Source organism: Salvelinus fontinalis, chromosome 28, assembly GCF_029448725.1.
Source record: "Salvelinus fontinalis isolate EN_2023a chromosome 28, ASM2944872v1, whole genome shotgun sequence".
Taxonomy (NCBI): domain Eukaryota; kingdom Metazoa; phylum Chordata; class Actinopteri; order Salmoniformes; family Salmonidae; genus Salvelinus; species Salvelinus fontinalis.
In genome coordinates, this window is record NC_074692.1 from 21,832,222 (window position 1) to 21,855,254 (window position 23,033).

At 49.4% G+C, this 23,033-nt stretch overlaps 1 protein-coding gene across 4 annotated transcripts in view; it reads right to left on the reverse strand.

Annotated features, from left to right (window-relative positions):
* The window catches only part of emid1 (EMI domain containing 1), a 112,253-nt gene that overhangs the window by 30,543 nt on the left and 58,677 nt on the right, over nucleotides 1-23,033 (reverse strand). For all 4 annotated transcript variants that reach the window (XM_055887075.1, XM_055887074.1, XM_055887073.1 and 1 more), the window contains 3 exons: nucleotides 818-928; nucleotides 524-585; nucleotides 92-224 (listed from right to left, as the gene is read on the reverse strand). In XM_055887075.1, coding sequence (XP_055743050.1) covers nucleotides 92-224; nucleotides 524-585; nucleotides 818-928 — 306 coding nt within the window. The remainder of the gene's footprint in view (nucleotides 1-91; nucleotides 225-523; nucleotides 586-817; nucleotides 929-23,033) is intronic.

Sequence of the window (23,033 nt, forward strand, 5' to 3'; positions counted from 1 at the left end):
ATCAAACATAACCTGCTTCACTCAAATCAGTAGGAATACATGGCTGTTCCTAAAACCTGCCCATACATGTGTATAGGAGACTTGTACGTACCTACGGGTCCCTGCTCGCCAGGGGCTCCTTTGGTTTGTGGAGCCCCTGTCTGTGAGGAAGACTCCGGTGCTGTTCCTTCTTCACCCTGTAGGTGGCGGTGTGAAGTGGAGGCAGGAGAGGACAGCACTTGGACCTATTGGATAAAGTAAGAAAGAGAGAAATTTGAAGAGATGTTTTAATTTCAATTTTCATTAGGATCCCCATTATCCAACACCAGTGCCGACAGCTAGTCTTACTGGGGTCCGACACATAACGAAAAAGACAGATAATACAGATAAAATACTTTACAATTTATTGTAGTGTGAATGTGTGTTTTCATCTATCAGAGAAATGCCAATGCCTTTCAAATGGACTCAAACACTGGTGTTCATGATCAGAGACTGTAGCCTCTCGCTGCAGCACAGTTTTCAGTAGAGGAGTCCATGACTGTACCTTTTCCTCCAGTGAGCTGAGTCTGTCTGTCAGTGCTGTGAATCGACTACAGTTGAGGCAATCTGGAGAACAGACAAAGAAAAAAATACTATACGTGGACAAGTATGCAAAAAGCACTTCCAAAAAATGTACTTCAGTGAATATGAGAAACATGGGGCCTGAGTGTTAAAGCAAAACATTGTAAAGGAGATAAATTGGATCCCAGGTGTTCTGAGTCTGATGATATTTAAAAGAGAAATATGGTTACAGGTGTCATAGTACTGTATGAGAGAGTGTTAGGGTCCTGGTTCTTACTGTTGGAGAGCTGTTCCCCTGTTCCTGCTTCTGTGCGGGCAGAGGCAGGAGGACGGCGAAGAGTGGACGGCTTCCTCACCGCCTCCTGAGCCACCAGCTGGTTTCCTGACTCTGCAGCGGAAGATGAAGGGGAGGATGAAGAGGAGTCAGTAGACCACACAGTGAGTTCATACAGTCGTCATTCCGTTATGATGCAGTAAGTCAGTCATTCAAATGGCCCTTATAAGCAGTGGGGCTTCCAGACAACAGTACAATCAGTCCACATCAACAAGAAAATACCAACCCTCCCACAAAGTATTTTCACTCAATTTCGGAATGCTCAGTGGTGTCAATATTCCCTTGTCAATTCAGTATTCTTTTTTTATTCCATTATTTTTATTCACATGATTTGGCATTCTGATTATGATGAAGCACAGTGGCAGGCTAGTTGGACTGCATGAGAGTTCTGCTCTGAAAGCCCTGGGCAAAAACTATCTAGTGTCCTGTGACTGCAAGGAGACAGGGCGGTTCTCTCTACCAGGTGACCTCGCCAACACCACTGTCAGGGTGGGCTAGCAGGTGAGGAACACAGTGTCACGACTCCTACCGAAGGTAGCTCCTCTTCCTGTTCGGGTGGTGCTTGGCGTTCGTCGTCACCAGCCTACTAGCTGCCACCGATCCCTTTTCCTTTTTCTGTTGTTTTTATCTGATTAGTAACACCTGTTTGCGTCTCCATCATACCACCATTCTCCATCGGATTGGGTCTGCGATGGACCAGATGATGGAGAGAATGAACCAATGGGAGAGGAGTGGTCCGGCTCCAGCGCACTTCGTCTTGCCCCCCCGAGGGAGTACGATGGAGCGGCGGCTGAATGCCAGGGGTTTCTACTCCAGCTCGAGTTGTACCTGGCCACCGTGAGGCCGACTCCCTCGGGGGAGGAGAGTGTGAGCATCCTCGTCTCCTGCCTGACGGGTCAAGCTCTGGAGTGGGCCAACGCCATCTGGAATGGCCCAGACTCGGCGAGGGAGCACTATTCCCCCTTAGGCAGGAGACGAGGAGCGCACAGGACTTTGCGTTGGAGTTCCCGGACCTTGGCCGCTGGGGCCGGGTGGAACGACAGGGCCCTGATGGACCACTACCGGTGCAGCCTCTGGGAGGACGTCCGCAGGGAGCTAGCGTGTGGGGACGCCACTCTCTCCCTCGACGAACTTATAGACATGTCAATCCGGCTGGACAATCTGCTAGCTGCCCGCGGGCGTTCAGAAAGGGTCCTGTCAGTTCCACCTCCTAGCCCTCCCGCTCCCATTCCTTTGGAGTTAGGGGGGGGCCGCTTCGAGGAGTACCGGAGGAGGAGGCTCCTCCTGCACCAGCTGTGGTCGGAGAGGACACACGGCCGACCGGTGCTGGAGGAGCCCGTCTGGGAGTCGAGAGGGCAGGCAGAACACTTCTTGGTCACCCCAGGTGAGTCAGCATCAAACTCACCCAGAGCCCCCTGTTGGTCACATGTTTGTATACATTTTTTTCCTTGATTTTTCTCCCTCTTCCCAGCATAAGGCGCTAGTCGATTCAGGCGCAGCTGGGAACTTTATGGATCGCGGACTCGCCCTCAAGCTGGGAATTCCACTGGTGCCGATAGATCCCCCCTTCCCCGTGCACTCCTTAGATAGCCGGCCATTAGGGTCAGGGCTGGTCAGGGAGGGCACGGTTCCACTGGACATGGTAATGCAGGGGGATCAATCATAGGGAGCGGATTAGGAGCGGACTTCCTTATCGATCTTCTCCTGTTGCCCGGTCTCCCTACGGCCCTACAGACTGCGGAGGCTCTATTTACCCACGTCTTCCGGCACTACGGGGTGCCGGAGGACATCGTCTCTGATCAGGGTCCCCAGTTCACGTCCTGAGTGTGGATGGCATTTATGGAGCGTCTGGGGGTCTCGGTCAGTTTGACCTCTGGTTATCACCCCGAGAGTAATGGGCAGGTGGAGAGAGTGAACCAGGAGGTGGGTAGGTTTCTGCGGTCGTATTGCCAGGACCGGACAGGGGAGTGGTCAAGGTACGTCCCATGGGCGGAGTTGGCCCAGAACTCACTCCGCCACTCCTCCACGAACATGTCACCATTTCAATGCGTGTTGGGCTACCAGCTGGTCCTGGCGCCGTGGCATCAGAGTCAGACCGAGGCTCCTGCGGTGGAGGAGTGGGTGCAGCGCTCCAAGGAGACCTGAGGGCCGTCCAGGAATCCCTTAAGCAAGCCGGTGGACGGCAGAAGAGGAGCGCTGACAGCCACCGCAGTGAGGCCCCCGTGTTTGTACCGGGGGACAGGGTCTGGCTCTCGACCCGAAACCTACCCCTCCGCTTGCCCTGCCGGAAGCTGGGTCCGCAGTGTGTAGGGCCCTTCAAAGTCCTGAGGAGGATAAACGAGGTGTGTTATAGATTACAACTCCCTTCCTATTATCGTATTAACCCCTCGTTTCATGTGTCTCTCCTCAGGCCAGTGGTAGCTGGTCCCCTGCAAGAAGGTGAGGTGTCAGAGGTCCCTCCGCCCCCTCTGGACATCGAGGGGTCCCCGGCATACACAGTACGTGCTGTTCTGGACTCGAGACGCCGGGTGAGGGGCCTGCAGTACCTCGTGGACTGGGAGGGGTACGGCCCGGAGGAGAGGTGCTGGGTACCGGTGGGGGACATCTTGGATCCGTCACTGTTGAGGGATTTCCATCGCCTCCATCTGGATCGCCCTGCGCCTCGCCCTCCGGGTCATCCTCGAGGCCGGTGTAGGCGGGCTGCGGGAGCCGCGACTCCTACCAAAGGTGGCTCCTCTTCCTGTTCGGGTGGCGCTCGGCGCTCGTCGTCACCGGCCTACTAGCTGCCACCGATCCCATTTCCCTCTTCTGTTGTTTTTGTCTGATTAGTAACACCTGTTTCTTGTTTGGGTTTTAGTTGGGCTATTTAAGCCGGTAGGCCCGCCTGCTCTTTGTGCGGGCTTATTGATTTTCCACTGTGTTATTGTGTGGTAGTGCGTGTTGTTTTTGGGTTTTCCCTCCGGACTAGTTAGGTCCTGGTTTTGGGCATTTGTGTATGTGAGCCCAGTATCTTGGCGAGTACTATTTTTCCTGTGCGTAATAAAGCGCTATTTCTGTCCTCCTGCCTCCTGCGCCTGACTCCGCACCCACTAGGCCCAGTGCGTTACACACAGGGGAGAGGGATGGACGGATGGAGGAATGGATAGAAAGAGGGATGATAATGCTAGAGCAGGCGTGACTTTTATCTCTGTCCTGTACCCCATCCATAGAGCCATGATTGCATGGAACTCCATTCCATCTCAGATTGCACAAGTGAACAGCAAACCTGGCTTTAAAAAACAGCTTCACAGCACTTCAACGCCTCTCCCCTATTTACACAAATTATTTGATGTGTATGTACTGATATGAATGTATTACTCATAGTCTAGATGCTACTGAATTACAATTAGTAACAATGTCGGAGCTTATGACTGGTCTCTCTCTCTCTCTCTCTCTCTCTCTCTCTCTCTCTCTCTCTCTCTCTCTCTCTCTCTCTCTCTCTCTCTCTCTCTCTCTCTCTCTCTCTCTCTCTCTCTCTCTCTCTCTCTCTCTCTCTCTCTCTCTCTCGCTCTCGGCTAAAGGGGGGGTCAGAGAGATTTGCCTGAGTGCGTATGACCCTTGACCCGGTGATGCTCTGGGCCCTAATCAAGGTTTGAATCAGAGCTCTTCATTAGAAGAGACCCCTGTGGAGAGAGGAGAGGTTGTCCTGACATCAGCTCTGTGTCTGGTTCCAAGCTCTGTGGCTGACAGGACAGGGCAGGACACAGAGCACAGCACAGGGGGGAGTTTTCCACTGTTTACAAACACTGACAAGTGATTTCCTCCCCAGTGGCCTGGACTGCCTGGTGAAACTCTCTCAGGAGACAGAGGGAGAGGGGTGAAGGTCACACCACTGCAGTGTCAGGGTTAATTAAAATCTCATTAGTGTTATACAATTATCCACAGCTGTGAGTGTGTGTGTCACAGGAGGTTAGTGGCACCTTTATTGGGGAGAACAGGCTCGTGGTAATGACTGGAGTGGAATCATTGGAACGGTATCAAATACATCAAACACATGGTTTCCAGGTGTTTGATGCCATTCCATTTTCTCCGTTCCGGCCATTATGAGCCATCCTCCCATCAACAGCCTCCACTGGCGTATATATGTGTGCGTGCGTGCGTGCGTGTGTGTCAGTACTGGCAGTAGGAGCAGGGGAAGGGGGTCTTGGCAGTCTTGCTGACAATCTTGCAAAAAGCAGAACGCCTTCCCCCTTTGTGACTGTGGTTACCAAAATAACTCCCTCCAACACCCTTTAAGCAGCCCCTGAGGGCCCTCCATGGCAGTCCGGGGGAGGCCCCTGACAGCACACGGTCACAGGGAGAGGGGGCTGGGAGCCATCCTCTCCCTGTGAGCCAAAGTCTCACCAACCAGCAGGCTTGTGTGTGTCTGTCAAATTAAATCAATGTTTATTGCATATGTATATGCAGGTGTAGTGAAATGTAGTAATACCTAGCAATATAAAAAAAACGATACACACATAATCCAGAAAAATTACGGAATATAAATATACATATATACTACCGTTCAAAAGTTTGGGGTCACTTAGAAATGTCCTTGTTTTTGAAAGAAAAACACTTTTTTTGACCATTAAAATAACATCAAATTGATCAGAAATACAGTGTCGACATTGTTAATGTTGTAAATGACTATTGTAGCTGGAAACGGCTGATTTTTTATGGAATATCTACATAGGCTTACAGAGGACCATTATCAGCACCCATCACTCCTGTGTTCCAATGGCACTTTGTGTTAGCTAATTCAAGTTTATCATTTTTAAAAGGCTAATTGATCATTAGAAAACTCTTTTGCAATTATGTAAGCACAGCTTAAAACTGTTGTGATGATTAAAGAAGCAATAAAACTGGCCTTCTTTAGACTGGTTGAGTATCTGGAGCATCAGCATTTGTGGGTTCGATTACAGGCTCAAAGTGGCCAGAAACAAAGGCCTTTCTTCTGAAACTCATCAGTCTTTTCTTGTTCTGAGAAATGAAAGTATCATCGGATGGGGCCACAGTGTCTCCTGACCCCTCCTGTCTCAGCCTCCAGTATTTATGCTGCAGTAGTTTATGTGTCGGGGGCTAGGGTCAGTCTGTTATGTCTGGAGTATTTCTCCTGTCTTATCCGGTGTCCTGTGTGAATTTAAGTATGCTCTCTCTAATTCTCTCTTTCTTTCTTTCTCTCTCTCGGAGGACCTGAGCCCTAGGACCATGCCTCAGGACTACCTGGCATGATGACTCCTTGCTGTCCCCAGTCCACCTGGCCGTGCTGTTGCTCCAGTTTCAACGGTTCTGCCTGCGGCTATGGAACCCTGACCTGTTCACCGGACGTGCTACCTGTCCCAGACCTGCTATTTTCAACTCTCTAGAGACCGCAGGAGCGGTAGAGATACTCTGAATGTCCAGCTATGAAAAACCAACTGACATTTACTCCTGAGGTGCTGACTTGCTGCACCCTCGACAACTACTGTGATTATTATTATTTGACCATGCTGGTCATTTATGAACATTTGAACATCTTGGCCATGTTCTGTTATAATCTCCACCCGGCACAGCCAGAAGAGGACTGGCCACCCCTCATAGCCTGGTTCCTCTCTAGGTTTCTTCCTAGGTTTTGGCCTTTCTAGGGAGTTTTTCCTAGCCACCGTGCTTCTACACCTGCATTGCTTGCTGTTTGGGGTTTAGGCTGGGTTTCTGTACAGCACTTTGATGTATCAGCTGATGTAAGAAGGGCTATATAAATCAATTTGATTTGATTTGAAGGCTATTCCATGCAAGAAATTGCCAAGAAACAGAATATCTCGTACAACGCTGTGTACTACTCACAGAACAGAACAGAGCAAACTGGCCCTAACCAGAATAGAAAGAGGAGTGGGAGGCCCTGGTGCCCAACTGAGCAACAGAACAAGTACATTTGAGTGTCTAGTCCAGGCTCTGTCGCAGCCGGCCGCGACCGGGAGGCCCATGGGGCGGTGCACAATTGGCCCAGTGTCGTCCGGGTTAGGGAGGGTTTGGCCGGTCTCATTGTGCACTAGCGACTCCTGTGGCGGGCTGGGCGCAGTGCACGCTGACAAGGTCGCCAGTTGTATGGTGTTTCCTCCGACACATTGGTGCGGCTGGCTTCCGGGTTGGATGCGCGCTGTGTCAAGAAGTAGTGCGGCTTGGTTGGGTTGTGTTTCGGAGGACGCATGGCTCTTGACCTTCGCCTCTCCCGAGTCCATACGGGAGTTGCAGCGATGAGACAAGACTGTAACTACTACCAATTGGGGAGAAAAAAGGGGTGAAAAATACAAAATAATAATAATAATAATAAACTTGGATTAGCTAACACAATGTGCCAAAGAGAACACAGGAGTGATGTGGTTGCTGATAATGGGCCTCTGTATGCCTATGTAGATATTCCTTAAAAAATCAGCAGTTTCCAGCTACAATAGTCATGTACAACATTAACACTGTATTTCTGATCAATTCGATGTTATGTTATTTTAATGCACAAAAAATGTGCTTTTCTTTCAAAAACAAGGGCATTTCTAAGTGACCCCAAACTTTTGAACAGTAGTGTACACTACGTACATTAAGGGTTAAGGTTAAGGTTAGGGGTTAGGGAATACATGTTTTGGTCCCCTCAAGGATAGTACAACAAATGTGTGTGTGTGTATTTGTGTGTGTATTTGTGTTTAATGGTCAGTCCTCCAGTGTTACTTTCCCAGTGAAAATAAACCAGACCATTCTGCAGCCAGCCCAGCCAGCCCAGCCAGCCCAGCCAGCCCAGCCAGCCCAGCCAGCCCAGCCAGCCTAGCCTGCCCAGAGAGCACATTTCCTCCTAATGCTCCAACTCACTCTAGGCTCCCTCTCCTTAGCTCATTATTTTCCCTGGTTTATTTATTCTCTCTTTGATATGCAAAAGACGTAGCAATGTGCAGACAGACACAGCCCTCGTGCTAGGAAGGCCTGTCTTGTGAAGGTATTTCTATGGCTAAAATGTCTCTTTGTTTCTCAATACATATGGTTTGTAATGGTGGGAGGGTGATTATATGCAAGCTCACACACATCTCGTCTCAGTGGTGGCCTTGATGGAGTTTAATCAACAACGAGGTGTACATTTACCACTGCACAGGTCAGACCTGAGAATGAACTCTGTCACAGGGGACTGACTGGGGCTCTGGCTACACCTTCTCCTCCTCCTCCTCCTTTAGCTTGAGTTTCATAAGATTGGTTTAGTTCAGAGCCAGAGGTTCCCAGGAGGAGGTATGGGGTCTGAGGGAGCGGCGAGCAGCTGTGGACACAGACCATCCAGTCAACACAGGGCTGGGCCGGGCTGGGGAGGGGAGGAATCCCCCTGATCTGATCCATCTCTGTCTGCTCAGAGAGTGACCCGGTGCTGCTGACCAGCCAGGCCAGGGAGTTTGTCTCTGTCACGCTGCTGTTGAAGCCTTCATGAAGACTAAAGACCACTGGTGCATGTGGACAAAGATTTGGATGCATCTCTAGATTAGACAGAAGTATGATCCTGCGAATATTCCTTACAGAGTGGCTGGCTACCCTAGTGCTGACCCAGCAGTTTCACTGGTTTATTAGTGTGACCAAAAAGGGCATATGATAGCAAATTGGGGTGATGCTCCTCCAGTTCTCTCTGTCTCTCTGCCTCCTCTCTCTCTCTCTCTCTCTCTCTCTCTCACACTTTCTTTTTTCACATGGCTTCCATCTCCCAAATTTCGTTGGGACCATGGTATCGTCACTGTGACCAACCCGGGGCTCATCTTCAGTGGCCAACCCAAAACTACCATGCACCCCAGCGTTTATAGTGCTTTCCCAGGATTCCAGCTTTGCTTTTATTAGGTGATTGGAACTGCCACTCTCCAGTGACCCCCCACCTCAGCCTGCAGTGGTGAGACCCACAATTTCTTCTCACACTGCAGTGCCCGCTGGGTTCCTGTGGGACTCTGTAATTAGGGGCAGTTGTATGGGGAAGGGGGAGGGGGGGTCCTTGGGCCAACATGGACTATCTCCAGAATTCACTATAAGGGTAGGTTAAGCTCAGAGTCTTTCCACAGACACTCACACATATTTGGCTACACACACAAACACACACTGCTACGGCTGTTGTTGTGAGCAGACCTGCTGCAGAGGTGTTGGGCCAGCCAAACTGCAACTGAAACCAGACGTGGCCTTTAGAACCCTGAGGTGAGGGGTGGGGTGGTGGGGGGGTCAGGGAGAGGCTCTCACCTCCTACAGACACATCTCACTTCATCAGTCAACACCAGCAGGCCGGCAGGCAGACCAGACAGTCAGACAGGAGAACCCTGGCCTCCAGACACCCCCCCCCCCCCCCTCCCTCCACCTCCACAACTCCATCGCTAATGGGTCTGAAAACAGACTAAGACTGCCTGGGATCTTTAACAAACACTTCGCTTGGCCACTCAATGGAGTGTTGGAACTTGTGTGGTTGCAGTTACTCACTTCCTTCTAATGCTTTCCTCTTGTTCTAGAACACACCTGTGTGTTCTGATTCCAGATAAGATGTTAAAGGTAGACAGCTAAATTACATTGCCCAAGAGTACCACCGCAGATATTGCGATAAGTGAGATGCAAGACTTCACTCCCACACTGTCACACACAGTATCTGCGCATGTGTATGGGTTCGCTTCGATGCTGTTAGAGTGTGGTAGGTACGGGACTAATCTCGGTTACCCAGAAGTAAAAATCTTGAAAAGTTGTCACTTCCCATTTACACATGAATCTGTCCACGAGAGATTAGTACGGGACCAAAACAGTGGGGAGTTTAGCCTCGCACTCCAACACTCTTAGTTGTTGCAGAAATTGACCCACTATGCTGTTTCCTTTGTGCACCTACGTCATATCGCTGAGTTTACCTTCACCTGGCCTCTACAGAGTAGACAGACAGACTCAGCAGGGTGGCACTAACACTAAAGCAGCCTATGCCCAAGTGGTCCCATAATATGGAGCACAGCCAAACACACAAACACACACACACATCCATACACGCGCACAAGCTCCCGTGCACACGCACATGCACATAAGTTCCTACACTAGTGTAGTGCTGGTCTGTCAGCCCTGTCAGCTCATCTATTCCATCCAGATGTGCACGCAGACAGACCTCTAATCTCCCGCCTCCTCTTCCCAGACAGGGGCTGCTCCTTCTGCCCCCTCTTTTCCTCTCTCCTGCCCCCTCTCCCTCTCCCTCCCTCTCTCTCCCATACCTGTGGTGAGGCTGATGGCAGGGGCAGGGTCCCAGACGGCTCTGTGGAGCCTGGTTGCCCCCCCTTCTCCCTGGCAGGCAGCAGTCTACAACTACAGAGTAGAGCCTGGCCTGGCTGTATGCTGCACTGGTATCTATCTGCTTGCCTGCCTGCCTATCTGTCTGTTCATCTGTCTGTCTAGAACATTTACATCTGCTCCTACTGGGACCCTGTCCGACTGACTGGTTTCTACGGACAGCCTTTAACTTAATTTCCCTCCCCTCCCACTTCTCCCTCCACTCCTCTCTGACCCTCTGCTTATTATTTCCCAACTGCCTGGTCTGTGGTTACCTACACTGGAGTGCAGTCCTCTGGCCCCCCTGAAAGTCTTCACTGCTGAGAATCGCTCCAAGGCGCTCTCATAAATAATAATGACTATAATAGTGAATACAGAAACCATGGGCTGTTTCATAATCTCTCTCTCCCCTCACTTTCCCTCTGACCTTTGAGTGTACTAACTACAGTACCTCCCTCACTTGCTGCCTGACCACTTTATTTCTCTCTCCAAAATATCCCTTTTTTTCTCTTATCTGCTTCAGCACTCTGTCAGTCCTCTCAGTCAGTCCTCTCAGTAAGTTCCATCTCACCAACATGATGTCTGGATGCCCACAACAACAACAACTGGGTGTGTTCATAGAGCAAGCCACAGAAAATAAAACTATTCTGAAATCCTATATTCCAAAAAACAGATGTGAAAATACAAAGCTAAACATGGTTTAAAAAAGTTTAAAAGTAGAAACATAATAAGACAATGCTCTCCCCTTCATCCACCAAAACATAGGGATTGTTAGTGTACGGCACAATGGAAACAATTATCTTGGTGCCGCGAAAACAAACAACGCTGTGGTCTGTGTAAAGTGGCAAACATTAGCGGCGGGCACATCTGGGGAAATGAGGCATGCTGTGTTTGAGACGGCGTGCGGTTGGGATGTGCTGCACCACAAATTCGCTCCACGCTTTTTAAACATTTCCTCCGCTTGAAAGTAACAGATGTCCAATAAATACGTGAGGCAAAGGCTGACGTTACCAAATCCCAACCATCACTTTTTATTAAGACAGACACAAAAACATTGGAAAACTATAAAATCTCCTTCCTTTCATGCCCCCGTCTCGTGACCCCAGCTGACCTGCATGCAGACGCCTCCCTCATCACCCTCTCCCTCCTCTCTCAATTAAATTCAAAATGATACAGTGGCATTCGACACATATGTTTACATTGCCAAAGCAAGTGAAGTAGATAATAAACAAAAGTGAAATAAAGAATAAAAAATGAACAGTAACATTACACTCACAGAAGTTTCAGAGGAATAGAGAGATTTCAAATGTCATATTATGGCTATGTACAGTGTTATAACGATGTGCAAATAGTAAAAGTACAAAAGGGGAAATAAATAAACATAATTAAATTAAGGGTTGTATTTACAATAGAGTTTGTTGTTGCCCTTTTCTTGTGCCAACAGGTCACACATTTTGCTGTTGTGATGACACATTGTGGTATTTCACCCAATTCATAGGGGAATTTAACAAAATTGGATTTGTTTTCAAATTCTTTGTGGGTCTTTGTAATCTGAGGGATACATGTATCTCTAATATGTTCATACATTTGGCAGGAGGTTAGGAAGTGCAACTCAGTTTCCACCTCATTTTGTGGGCAGTGTGCACATAGCTTGTCTTCTCTTGAGAACCAGGTCTGCCTACGATGGCCTCTCTCAATAGCAGGCCTCTCTTAATGTTGGGTCAGTCACAGTGGTCAGGTATTCTGCCATTGTGTACTCTCTATTTAGGCCAAATAGCATTCCAGTTTGCTCTGTTCTTTGGTAAATTCTATCCAATGTGTCAAGTAATTATCTTTTTCTTCTCATGACTTGGTTGGGTCTACTTGTGTTGCTGTTGTTCTCCTGGGGCTCTGTGGGGTCTGTTTGTGTTTGTGAACAGAGCCCCAGGACCAGCTTGCTTAGGGGTGTAATAGCTGTCGCTTTCCTCATCCTCAGATGAGGTGAGGAGAGAAGGATCTTCTGACCAAAATGCGGAGTCAGGGAAATATGCCATCTTTATTATATATACGAAAACTGATGATACGAAAACAAAACACTTTCAAAACTTACAAAATAACAAAAACGACGTAGAACGGAACCTGAACATAAACTCACATGACAAACGTAAACTCACGAACAGGAACGTTACATCGAAACGTACGAACAGCCAAACAGTCCCGATAGTGAATAACATCGAACACAACGAAGACATCACAGGAGACAATCACCCACAAACAAACAGTGAGAATGCCCTACCTAAATATGACTCTTGATTAGAGGAAAATGTAAACCACCTGCCTCTAATCAAGAGCCATACCAGGCAAACCGAAACCAACATAGAAACAGATAACATAGACTGCCCACCCAAAACACATGCCCTGACCATAAACACATAAAAACTAACATAAATAGGTCAGGACTGTTACAGTACCCCCCCCCCAAGGTGCGAACGCCGGGCGCACCAGCACAAAGTCCAGGGGAGGGTCCGGGTGGGCAGTTGACCACGGTGGTGGTTCCGGTTCAGGACGCTGTCCCCGCACCACCATAGTCACTCCCCTCTTCTTTCTACCCCTTCTACTGACCACCCTAACACTACCTTCCCCTAAATAAACAGCTAGCACCGGGACAAGGGGCAGCACCGGGACAAGGGGTAGCACCGGGACAAGGGGCAGCACCAGAACAAGGGGCAGCACCAGGATAAGGACCATCACTGGAATAAGGGGCAGCACCGGGACAAGGGGCAGCACCGGGACAAGGGGCAGCACCGGGACAAGGGGCAGCACCGGGACAAGGGGCAGCACCGGGACAAGGGGCAGCACCGGGACAAGGGGCAGCACCGGGACAAGGGGCAACACCGGGACAAGGGGCAACACCGGGACAAGGGGCAGATCCCGGCTGAAGGACTCTGGCAGGTCCTGTTTGGACGGCTCTGGCAGGTCCATGCAGGCTGACGGCTCTCGACGCTCATGGCAGGCTGACGGCTCTCGACGCTCATGGCAGACTGACGGCTCTCTACGCTCATGGCAGGCTGACGGCTCTCGACGCTCATGGCAGGCTGACGGCTCTCGACGCTCATGGCAGGCTGACGGCTCTCGACGCTCATGGCTCTCTGACGGCTCTGGCTGCTCATGGCTCTCTGACGGCTCTGGCTGCTCATGGCTCTCTGACGGCTCTGGCTGCTCATGGCTCTCTGACGGCTCTGGCTGCTCATGGCTCTCTGACAGCTCTGGCTGCTCATGGCTCTCTGACGGCTCTGGCTGCTCATGGCTCTCTGACGGCTCTGGCTGCTCATGGCTCTCTGGCGGCTCTGGCAGATCCTGTCTGGTTGGCGGCTCTGGCAGATCCTGTCTGGTTGGCGGCTCTGGCAGATCCTGTCTGGTTGGCGGCTCTGGCAGATCCTGTCTGGCGGGCGGCTCTAGCGGCTCCTGTCTGGCTGACGGCTCTAGCGGCTCCTGTCTGGCGGATGGCTCTGTAGGCTCATGGCAGACGGGCGGCTTTGCAGGCTCATGGCAGACGGGCGGCTTTGCAGGCTCCTGGCAGACGGATGGCTCAGATGGCGCTGGGGAGACGGATGGCTCAGATGGCGCTGGGGAGACGGATGGCTCAGATGGCGCTGGGGAGACGGATGGCTCAGATGGCGCTGGGGAGACGGATGGCTCTGGCCGGATACGGCGCACTGTAGACCTGGTGCGTGGTGCCGGAACTGGAGGCACCGGGCTAATGATAAGCACCTTCCTACTAGTGCGTGGAGCAGGGACAGGGCACACTGAACTCTCAAAGCGTACTCTATACCTGGTGCGTGGTACCGGCACTGGTGGCACCTGGCTGAGGGCACGCACCTCAGGACTAGTACGGGGAGAAGTGACAGTGTGTACAGGACTTAGGAGACGCACAGGTGGCTTAGTGCGTGGGGCCGGAACTGGAGGCACTGAACTGGATACACGCACTATAGGGAGAGTGCGTGGAGGAGGAACAGGGCTCTGGAAATGCACTGGTAGCCTAGTGCGTAGTGTAGGCACTGTAGGTACTAGGCTGGGGCGGGGAGGTAGCGCCGGAAATACCGGACCGTGCAGGCGTACTGGCTCTCTTGAGCATTGAGCCTGCCCAACCTTACCTGGTTGAATGCTCCCGGTCGCCCGCCCAGTACGGGGAGGTGGAATAACCCGCACCGGGCTGTGTAGGCGAACCGGGGAAACCATGCGTAAGGCAGGTGCCATGTATGCCGGCCCGAGGAGACGCACTGGAGACCAGACGCGTTGAGCCGGCCTCATGACACCTGGCTCAATGCCCAATCTAGCCCTACCAGTGCGGGGAGGTGGAATAACCCGCACCGGCCTATGCACACGTACAGGAGACACCGTGCGCTCTACTCGCTCTCCACGGTTAGCCTGGGAAGTGGGCGCAGGTCTCCTACCTGCCCTTGGCCCACTACCCTTTATCCCCCCCCCAAGAAATTTTTGGGAGTTACTCACGGGCTTTTCGGGCTTCCGTGCAAGACGTGTCCCCTCATAATTCCGGTTTCGAGCTTGATTCTCCGGCTTCCATCCACGTCTCCTAGCTGCCTCCTTAAACCACCGCTCCTGGGCTGTGGCTGCCTCACTTTTCTCACGAGAGCAGCGATATTCTCCAGTTTGCGCCCAGGGTCCTCTACCGTCCAAGATCTCCTCCCAAGTCCAGAAATCCTTATTGCTCCGTCGAGCATTCCCATACCGCTTGGTCTCTGTATTTTGGTGGGTGATTCTGTAATAGCTGTCGCTTTCCTCATCCTCAGATGAGGTGAGGAGAGAAGGATCTTCTGACCAAAATGCGGAGTCAGGGAAATATGCCATCTTTATTATATATACGAAAACTGATGATACGAAAACAAAACACTTTCAAAACTTACAAAATAACAAAAACGACGTAGAACGGAACCTGAACATAAACTCACATGACAAACGTAAACTCACGAACAGGAACGTTACATCGAAACGTACGAACAGCCAAACAGTCCCGATAGTGAATAACATCGAACACAACGAAGACATCACAGGAGACAATCACCCACAAACAAACAGTGAGAATGCCCTACCTAAATATGACTCTTGATTAGAGGAAAATGTAAACCACCTGCCTCTAATCAAGAGCCATACCAGGCAAACCGAAACCAACATAGAAACAGATAACATAGACTGCCCACCCAAAACACATGCCCTGACCATAAACACATAAAAACTAACATAAATAGGTCAGGACTGTTACAAGGGGACTCTTCTCTAGGTTAATCTCTCTGTAGATGATGGGTTTGTAATGGAAGGTTTGGGAATCGCTTCCTTTTAGGTGGTTGTAGAATTTAACGTCTCTTTTCTGGATTTTGATATATTTTGATATTTGAGGATGTTTTTGCAGAATTCTGCATGTAGAGTCTCAATTTGGTTTGTTCCATTTTGTGAATTCTGGGTTGGTGAGCGGACCTCAGACCTCACAGTCATAAAGGATAATGGGTTCTATAACTGATTCAAGTATTTTTAGCCAGATACTAATTGGGATGTCGAATTTTATGTTCCTTTTGATGGCATAGAAGGCACTTCTTGCCTTGTCTCTCAGATCGTTCACAGCTATATGAAAGTTACCTGTGGTGCTGATGTTTAGGCCGAGGTATGTATAATTTTAGTGTGCTCTATAGCAATGGTGTCTAGATGGAATTTGTATTTGTGGTCCTGGCAACTGGACCTTTTTTGGAACACCATTATTTTTGTCTTACTGGGATTTACTGTCAGGGCCCAGGTCTGACAGAATCTGTGCAGAAGATCTAGGTGCTGCTATAGGCCTTCCTTGGTCAAGGACAGAAGCACCAGATCTTCAGCAAACAGTAGACATTTGACTTCAGATTCTAGTAGAGTAAGGCCGGGTGCTGCAGACTGTTCTAGTTCTAATTTGCCAATTCTTTGATATATACGTTGAAGAGGGTGGGGCTGAAGCTGCATCCCTGTCTCACTCCATGGCCCTATGGAAAGAAATGTGTTTTTTGCCTATTTTAAACACACACTTGTTGTTTGTATACATGGATTTTATAATGTCGTATGTTTTACCCCCAACACCGCTTTCCATCAATTTGTATAGCAGACCCTCAAGGCAAATTGAGTCAAAATCTTTTTTGAAATCTACAAAGCATGAGAAGACTTTGTCTTTGTTTTGTTTTGTTTGTTTGTCAATTAGGGTGTGCAGGATTAATATGCGGTCTGTCGTAGGATAATTTAGTAAAAAGCCAATTTGACATTTGCTCAGTACATTGTTTTCACTGAGGAAATGTACAAGTCTGCTGTTAATAATAATGCAGAGGATTTTCCCAAGGTTACTGTTGACGCATATCCCGCGTTAGTTATTGGGGTCAAATTTCTCTCTCTTTCTCTCTCTCTCTTTCTCTCTCTGAACCCAAGAAGAGTATTATCCTGTGATGTGTCTTAGCATTCCCTCCCTCCCTCCTCATCCTCCCCCTCCCCTCATTCCCCTTTAATGGTCACCAGGGAGACCATTAAAACCAGGAGCATTGTACTACTGACAGTGCCTGGGTGTGTGTTTAGAGTTGTGTGTTTAGAGTGATGTCTGTGACATCCTCCCTTCTTGTCCTGACACAGCACAGCAATTAAAACCCAGTCCTCTCAGCCAACACACAGCCACAAACGGCTCAACAAGCAAGTGTTCCAAAAATAACTGGGTCCAGGAATAGGCCTGCCTACTCACTTCCATACACACACTCTCCATAGCCACAGATATAACCACAGACACAGATATAACCACAGACACAGCCACAGATATAACCACAGACACAGATATATAGATTAAAAAAAATAAAACAATTATTTCACCTTTATTAACCAGGTAGGCCAGTTGAGAACAAGTTCTCATTTACAACTGCGACCTGGCCAAGATAGAGCAAAGCAGTGCGACACAAACAACAACACATAGTTACACATGCGATAAACAAATGTACAGTCAATAACACAATAGAAAAGTCTATATACAGTGTGTGAAACTGTAGTAAGATTAGGGAGGTAAGGCCATAAATAGGCCATAGTGGCGAAATAATTACAATTTAACAATTAAACACTGGAGTGATAGATGTGCAGAAGATGAATGTGCAAGTAGAGATACTGGGGTGCAAAGGAGAAAAAATAAAATAACAATATGGGTTGAGGTAGTTGGGTGGGCTATTTACAGATGGGCTACAGATGAGCTGCTCTGACAGCTGATGCTTAAAGTTAGTGAGGGAGATATAAGTTTCCAGCTTCAGTGATTTTTGCAATTTGTTACAGTCATTGGCAGCAGAGAACTGGAAGGAAAGCCGGACAAAGGAGGAGTTGGCTTTGGGGGTGACCAGTGAAATATACCTGCTTGAGCACGTGCTACGGATGGGTGCTGCTATGGTGACCAGTGAGCTGAAATATAACCACAGATATAACCACAGACACAGACACAGATATAACAACAGGCATAACCACAGACACAGCCACATATATAACCACAGACACAGCCACAGATATAACAACAGGCATAACCACAGACACAGCCACATATATAACCACATACACGGCCACAGATATAACCACAGACAAAGACACAGACACAGACACATATAACCACAACCTTTCCCTGCTCACTGAGGTTGGACACAGCAAGTACAGAGCAGCTCCGATCCTGTGCATTACTATGCATTACTATACATTACTATGTATTAATACTTTGCAATGAGATATGAAGTCCATGCTCACGATGCATAAATTCTAAAACAAAATCACACCCACTGAGGAATTGATTAGCTAAATTTTACAACACATAGTAAATATACACACAGTAATTAGAAGAGCCTTAAGAGGCATGTAGTGTATTGCACTCTTGGCTTGAACATTTTTGAAAACTGTGAGAAAAGGAAAGTTTGTTGCTTTTATTCTAAGAACCCTGATCTTAAACCCAGGTAAGAACCCTGATCTTAAACCCAGGTAAGAACTCTGATCTTAAACCCAGGTAAGAACCCTGATCTTAACCCCAGGTAAGAACCCTGATCTTAAACCCAGGTAAGAACCCTGATCTTAAACCCAGGTAAGAACCCTGATCTTAAACCCAGGTAAGAACCATGATCTTAAACCCAGGTAAGAACCCTGATCTTAAACCCAGGTAAGAACCATGATCTTAAACCCAGGTAAGAACCCTGATCTTAATCCCAGGTAAGAACCCTGATCTAAAACCCAGGTAAGAACCCTGATCTTAAATCCAGGTAAGAACACTGATCTTAAACCCAGGTAAGAACACTGATCTTAAACCCAGGTAAGAACACTGATCTTAAACCCAGGTAAGAACCCTGATCTTAAACCCAGGTAAGAACCCTGATCTTAAACCCAGGTAAGAACACTGATCTTAAACCCAGGTAAGAACCCTGATCTTAAACCCAGGTAAGAACACTGATCTTAAACCCAGGTAAGAACACTGATCTTAAACCCAGGTAAGAACAGCGATGAGGGCTATTTCACACACTTTGGTTTGCTGCACAAAGACACCCTGCAACAACACGACGCTGGGAGAATTCTTGGCCAGTGAACCCTGTACTCTGGCCTTGCTCATTACCCTGGGGGGGGGGGGGGGTGATTTAGGCCACAGAGTGGGCTTATTTGTGTGTCCCAAATGGCACCCTATTCCCTATTTAGTACACTACTTTTGACCAGGGCCCCAGTGTAATGCGCTAGTTTTGACCAAAAGTAGTGTACTATATAGGGAATAGGGTGCCATTTGGGACACACAATAAGCCCACTCTGCCCACAACGCCAGCCAAGCATAAAGCAGCCCAGTCCAGCCATGCAGCTAAACATCCTGCCCCATGTCTAGTTCTATATACAGAAGGTTCTGTGGGAGTAAACGCTGTGGCCTAAATGTTTGAAGGACAAGTCAACTCCAACACACATAGTTTATATGCCACAGTAAAACCCAGATCACTCGTTATAGCTCTGGTGCCTGGTGTTGCTCCATCAACCCATAGCACTGTGTTTTCCTTACAGAGAGAGCTGATCTGTACGTGAGAGCAGATGAGGGCAAGGCTTATTAATAAAAGGCTTAAAACACTTCCAGCCTCCCCTCCCGTCACCACCCACCTAAACAACCAACAAAAATCAAGAGCCCCCTATGACAACAGCACAACTGTATCCATGGCAACGAAAAACAAAGGTTTTGCTTTAATGCATTGACTGACTATATGAGAGTGATTGCACAGCTCCCCAAGCCAGGCAGCGGTTGCCAGACGTAGCTATTCCAACTCCCCTCTCTGTGAAATTCTGCTCTAACAGCAAACCATAAACCTCCCTTACTGCTACCATGTTGTGTTGCTACCATGTTGTTGTTATGTTGTGTTGCTACCATGCTGTGTTGTCATGTGTTGCTGCCTTGCTGTGTTGTTGTCTTAGTTCTCTCTTTATGTAATGTTGTGTTGTCTCTCTTGTTGTGATGTGTGTTTTGTCCTATATTTCTGTGTTATATATTTTTAATCCCAGGCCCCCATCCCCGCAGGGGGTCTTTTGTCTTTTGGTAGGCCATCATTGTAAATAAGAATTTGTTCTTAACTGACTTGCCTAGTTAAATAAAGGTTAAATAACAGGCGCGGTGAGGGGGGGCCAAGCAGCAGGGACAGGCACAGTGAGGGGGGGCCAAGCAGCAGGGACAGGCACAGTGAGGGGGGGGGGGGCAAGCAGCAGGGACAGGCACGGTGAGGGGGGCGAGGCAGCAGAGACAGGTATGGTGAGGGGGGGCCAAGCAGCAGAGACAGGCACAGTGAGAGGGGGGCCAAGCAGCAGGGACAGGCACGGTGAGAGGGGGCCAAGCAGCAGGGACAGGCACGGGGAGGGGGGGCCAAGCAGCAGAGACAGGCACAGTGAGAGGGGGGCCAAGCAGCAGGGAACAGGCACGGTGAGGGGGGCCAAGCAGCAGGGACAGGCACGGTGAGGGGGGGCCAAGCAGCAGAGACAGGCACATTGAGGGGGGGACAAGCAGCAGGGACAGGCACAGTGAGGGGGGGCCAAGCAGCAGGGACAGGCACAGTGAGGGGGGGCCAAGCAGCAGGGACAGGCACGGTAAGAGGGGGCCAAGCAGCAGAGACAGGCACTGTGAGGAGGGGACAAGCAGCGGAGACAGGCACATTGAGGGGGGGCCAAGCAGCAGAGACAGGCACAGTGAGAGGGGGGACAAGCAGCAGGGACAGGCACAGTGAGGGGGGGCCAAGCAGCAGGGACAGGCACGGTAAGAGGGGGCCAAGCAGCAGAGACAGGCACTGTGAGGAGGGGACAAGCAGCAGAGACAGGCACATTGAGGGGGGGCCAAGCAGCAGAGACAGGCACAGTGAGAGGGGGGCCAAGCAGCAGGGACAGGCACGGTGAGGGGGGGCCAAGCAGCAGGGACAGGCACGGTGAGGGGGGACCTAGCAGCAGAGACAGGCACATTGAAGGGGGCCAAGCAGCAGGGAACAGGCACAGTGAGAGGGGGCCAAGCAGCAGAGACAGGCACAGTGAGGGGGGGACAAGCAGCGGAGACAGGCACATTGAGGGGGTACCAAGCAGCAGGGACAGGCAAAGTGAGGGGGGCCAAGCAGCAGACAGGCACGGTGAGAGGGGGCCAAGCAGCAGAGACAGGCACATTGAAGGGGGCCAAGCAGATTCAGCTCCTTTTAGGGAATTGCCCATTTCGCTTCCTCCACATTATAGGCCATAATTGAAATGTTCCAATGGGACTTCTGTCAAGGCACACAAATGTCTCTCTCATTGTTAAAAGCTTGGATTATTGCACTGGTCAGACATTTAACCTTTCAGGGGAATTTCCACTGAAACTGGACCTTTAAGTTACTCTCAGGATAAACACGATCTAATATTGTGAAAAACCAAAAACGACTTTTTGAACGTTCTTTCTTTGAGGCTTGGACAGAGCAGGGGGAGAGTGCCCGGAAAGAGTGCTAAGCACACAGTACTTCCTGGACTCAGATTATATTCATTGTGTTTTTGTAAATTCAGTGCTATGCATCAGTAGTTCCAAACATAATGCTGATGTATAAGTCTCCCAAGTATTCAGGCAGAGATGGCACCACACTGACATGTACAATAACACTTATGGTCCATCTGTGTATACAGCTCTGCACTCTAGGTCCTCTGGTTTCCTAGCAGAGAATGTGACTATGGAAGACAGACATGGAAGACTGGATGGTTACAGTGTCTGCGGGCCAGGCAGCCAGGCAGCCAGGCAGTAAGGCAGCCAGTCATTATGTTAACAGAAGAAGATCTTGTTGTGGTCCTGACTCACAGAGACACAGACTACAGCGGACAGATAGCTGGGTCTCAGAGGCCTTGATTTAGATAGCCTGTATACTCTTCACAGATAAAACGTCACAGTCGGTGTGGGCCGTCTGTAAAACCTTAATGCTTAAAAACGCAGGAAGGAATAGCTACATGTAAAAGAAAGGTATGTCTCTTCCACTAGATAATATGAAGAATAGCAAGAGCTGATGGTGGGTTACAAGAGAAAGAGGGGAGAGCACACCCCCATCCACATCCACAGGGCTGTAGTGGAGCGCTTGGCGTCCACATCACTGAGGACATATCATGGTCCACACACATCTGCACAGTCGTAAAGAGGGCACGACAGTGCCTCTTACCCCTCAGGAGGCTGAAAAGATTTGGCATTGGCCCTCAGATCCTTAAATAGTTATACAACTGCACCATCGAGAGCATCTTGACTGGCTGAATCATCGCTTGGTATGGCAAATGCACCGCCCTCGACCACAAAGTGCTACAGGGGGTGATGCGGACAACCCAGTACATCACTGGGGCCGAGTTCCCTGCCATCCAGGACTTCTATATCAGGCGGTGTCAGGCCCGAAGAATTGCCAAAGACTCCAGCCACCCAAGCCATAGACTGTTCCCTCTACCCCCGTACGGCAAACGACTCCGGAGCATCGGCTCTCAGACCAACAGGCTCTGAGACAGCTTCTACTCTTCTACTCTCAAGAAGACAAATAGCCATAAGAACGCTACATAGTTAATTAAATGGTTACCCAGACTATCTACACGAATCGTATCTTGCACTGACTATGCACACTCACAAGACCATGCACACTCATAAGGCCATGCACACTCACAAGACTACACATCCTTTGCTCTCAGAAAAGCCTCAATTCGTCAGGGCATGGACTATGCAAGGTGTCGAAAGGGTTGACTCCAATGCTTCCTACAGTTGTCAAGTTGGCTGAATGTCATTTTTATTTATTATTTATTTAACCTTTATTTAACTAGACAAGTCAGTTAAGAACAATGAAGAACAAATTCTTATTCACAATGACGGCCTACCTCGGCTAAACGCTCCCCTAACCCGGTGTCACGCCCTGACCTTAGAGATCCTTTTTATTTTCTATTTGGTTAGGTCAGGGTGTGACTAGGGTGGGCAATCTATGTTTTCTATTTCTTTGTTGGCCTGGTATGGTTCCCAATCAGAGGCAGCTGTCTATCGTTGTCTCTGATTGGGGATCATATTTAGGCAGCCTTTTCCTACCTGTTGTTTGTGGGATCTTGTTATTGTGTAGCTGCCTGTGAGCAGCCCAGAACGTGACGTTTCGTTTTCTTCTGTATTGTTTTTGAGTTTCATATTTATTAAACATGTGGAACTCAAAGTACACTGTGCCTTGGTCCGATTCATACAACAACGATCGTGACACCCGGACGACACTGGACTAGTTGTGCGCCGCCCTATGGGACTCCCGATCACGGCCGGTTGTGATACAGCCTGGGATCGAACCAGGGTCTGTAGTGACGCCTCTAGCACTGAGATGCAGTGCCTTAGACCACT